We start from the raw sequence: 2,660 nt of genomic DNA on the forward strand, positions 1-2,660 counted from the left end.
CCCCCTCATCCCAGCTTCTTCCAGCTGCCAGCCCCAGCACCATCGACCCCGTGCCCACGCGTCATGGCAGCGCCGTGGTCATCATCACCTCCATCCTTGCCAGCCTGGGGGCCGCGCTGGCCGTGGCAGCGATCGGCACCGTGGGGTATGGGGGCTGTGGGGACACACTTTGGGGAGGGGGGGATGCATCAGTGGGACCCCCAGGAAAACACCCCCCCACCTCCTCTTTGGCCCCATCAGCAAGGAGATGGAGCAAAGTAGACATGTTAAAGATTTAAAAACTTTTTTTTTTTTCTTAAATTGAGGGGTTTGCCAAGGAGAAAGGTGGTTGGTGCGGGGGGGGCTGGCAGAGCCCCCCCCAGACCCCACTTGACCCCTCTGCTTCTCTCTCCCTGCAGCACTGTGGTGTGGGGGTCCCTGTGCCACCGGGATTCGGGGACCGGCGCCTTCGCCCACAGGTCCTACAGGACCCACCACATCCCCCCAGCCCTGCCCCAGCCCCTGCCCCCCGGTTGCAGGTGCAGCCCCCCGGGGCTGGGCTGCTTTGCCCCCCGACCTCCCTGTCCCTTTCCTGGCAAGTAAACTCTCCTTTTACATCTACAACTGCCTCCTCTTTTTGTCCGGCCGTGGGGCGATGTCCCCCTCCAGCTGCCACCACGCTGTCGGCCACACAGGGATGGAGCCATGGAGCAGAGGGGCACTGGGACCCCCAAAAACTCCCCAGGGTCTTGGCTTGGTGACATTTGGTGCCAGGGGGGCCATATGCCAGCACCAGTGGGGTCTGCAGGGGGCCCTGAGGTGGGCATCACCCTGGGGTAGCCCTCTCCCCGCTGCCCTTTGCCTGGCTGAGGGCTGTTGCCATGGAGGAGAGGGGCACTGGGACCCCCAAAAACTCCCCAGGGTCTTGGCTTGGTGGCATTTGATGTCAGGGGGGGCCATATGCCAGCACCAGTGGGGTCTGCAGGGGGCCCTGAGGTGGGCATCACCCTGGGTTAGCCCTCTCCCCATTGCCCCCATTGCCCAGCTGGGCTGTTGCCGTGGAGGACAGGGGCACTGGACCCCAAAAAACTCCCCATGGTCTTGGCTTGGTGACATTTGGTGCCAGAGGGGGCCATTTGCCAGCACCAGTGCGGTCTGCAGGAAGCCCCGAGGTGGGCATCACCCTGGGGTAGCCCTCTCCCCGCTGCCCCCATTGCCCGGCTGGGGGCTGTTGCCCACCCATGCCACGAGCGTGGCAGTTCTCAGCACACCTCGCCAGCGGGCGCTCAGGTGTAGCAAATGTTCTCCCCCCCCCCTCGGGGAAACGAGCCCGACCTGTTTGCCAGCGGGGCCGTGGCTGGCGCAGGAATGTGGGCGGTTGGCGGCCGCAGGCGGGTCCCGCGGGGACGCGGAGCCCAAACGCCCGCACTCCTGCCCTCGGCACCCAGGCGCCCACAACGATGCTCCCGCTGCTCCTCCTGCTCCTGGCGACGGCCCGCGGGCTGGGTGAGTCCACCAACGCCATCGGGATGGGATGGGGGTCCCCAACTTGCCAGGGGTGCCCTGTGCACGGGCACCGGCACCCCCTTGGAGCCTGGAAATGCAGGGCAGCTGATGCCCCCCTCTCTTCTGGATGCCACCTCTAGAGTCCCTGCTCTCACCATCCTGGGTCTCCTGGCACAATGTGGGGTCTTCTAGGGTCTCGCAGGGGTGTCCCTCCAGGGTGGTGGCACAGGGCGTCTTTCCTTCCTCTTTTTATGAAATGCCTTGTGTTTGAGCCCAAAACAGGGGGTGGGAGGGGAGGAGGGGGGGCTTCACATGTGGGATCACAGGGGGTCAGCTCCCTCCTGTCCCTGTCCCCTCGCCAAGCCCCCGGCACCGCCGCTGCCGGTCGGGGGTTATAGTGGGGGGTCTGCACCCTCCGCTGCACCCCCCCTTGGCTTCTCGCCGCAGATGCCATCCCCACCGTGGGCAAGCCAAGCCTGGCCAACACCTTCCTGGGGGGCCGGACCACCGCCTCCACCTTCGTGCTGGAGCAGCCCCGCTGCATCTTCACCAATCTACGAGACGACACCATCATCTGGCTGGTGGTGGCCCTCCCCGAGGGTAGGTGGGGTGCGGCGAGGCGCCGGGCAGGGGCTCCCGGTGTGTTCCCCCCCCACTCCCGAAGGTCCTTCCTCACCCTCCTCTTCATCCCCGCAGCCGTTCCCAACTTCGACAACAAGGTGGAGCCTGGGGGCTCCGGGCGGGAGTTCCAGAAGTTCCCCAACACTACCCTCGCCTACATGACCCTCAACACCACCATCTTCAACTACCCCTGCGTCAACAACAGCAGGGACATCACGGTGCTGCGCGTGGGCAGCGAGACCAGCTGTGCCAAGGATGCCTCCAGACCCACCTGCAACGGCCCCCTGCCCAGCCCTGGGCCATACCAGTGAGCCTGCTCATGGGGACATGTCCCCCCCCCACCCTGGGGTCTGCCTGCAGCCCCCCCTGGCTTGGGGGAGCGTGTCCAACCTCCTTTCCCATCCCAGGGTGAAGTTCCTCGCCCTGGATGGCTCCGAGCCTGTGGCCCAGACAGGCTGGTCAGATCCCATTTCCCTGAGAAAAGGTACCTCTGCCAGCATGCTCTTCCTGCTCCTTGAGGTTGGGGAGGATGGGGGGGGGATACAGGGTGGTCC

The 2,660-nt window shown here is 65.5% G+C and overlaps 2 protein-coding genes across 2 annotated transcripts in view; both read left to right on the forward strand.

Annotated features, from left to right (window-relative positions):
- The window catches only part of LOC106894395 (uroplakin-3b), a 2,387-nt gene extending 1,215 nt beyond the window's left edge, over positions 1–1,172 (forward strand). The window contains exons 5-7 of the mRNA XM_014953027.1: positions 25–145; positions 399–518; positions 1,025–1,172. Coding sequence (XP_014808513.1) covers positions 25–145; positions 399–518; positions 1,025–1,172 — 389 coding nt within the window. The remainder of the gene's footprint in view (positions 1–24; positions 146–398; positions 519–1,024) is intronic.
- A 48-nt stretch (positions 1,173–1,220) lies between these two features.
- The window catches only part of LOC106894396 (uroplakin-3b-like protein), a 4,781-nt gene continuing 3,341 nt past the window's right edge, over positions 1,221–2,660 (forward strand). Inside the window, exons 1-4 of the mRNA XM_014953028.1 lie at positions 1,221–1,485; positions 1,933–2,085; positions 2,182–2,413; positions 2,514–2,625. Coding sequence (XP_014808514.1) covers positions 1,221–1,485; positions 1,933–2,085; positions 2,182–2,413; positions 2,514–2,625 — 762 coding nt within the window. The remainder of the gene's footprint in view (positions 1,486–1,932; positions 2,086–2,181; positions 2,414–2,513; positions 2,626–2,660) is intronic.

This window comes from Calidris pugnax, unplaced genomic scaffold, assembly GCF_001431845.1.
Source record: "Calidris pugnax isolate Ruff unplaced genomic scaffold, ASM143184v1 scaffold133, whole genome shotgun sequence".
In the NCBI taxonomy this organism is placed as follows: Eukaryota; Metazoa; Chordata; class Aves; order Charadriiformes; family Scolopacidae; genus Calidris; species Calidris pugnax.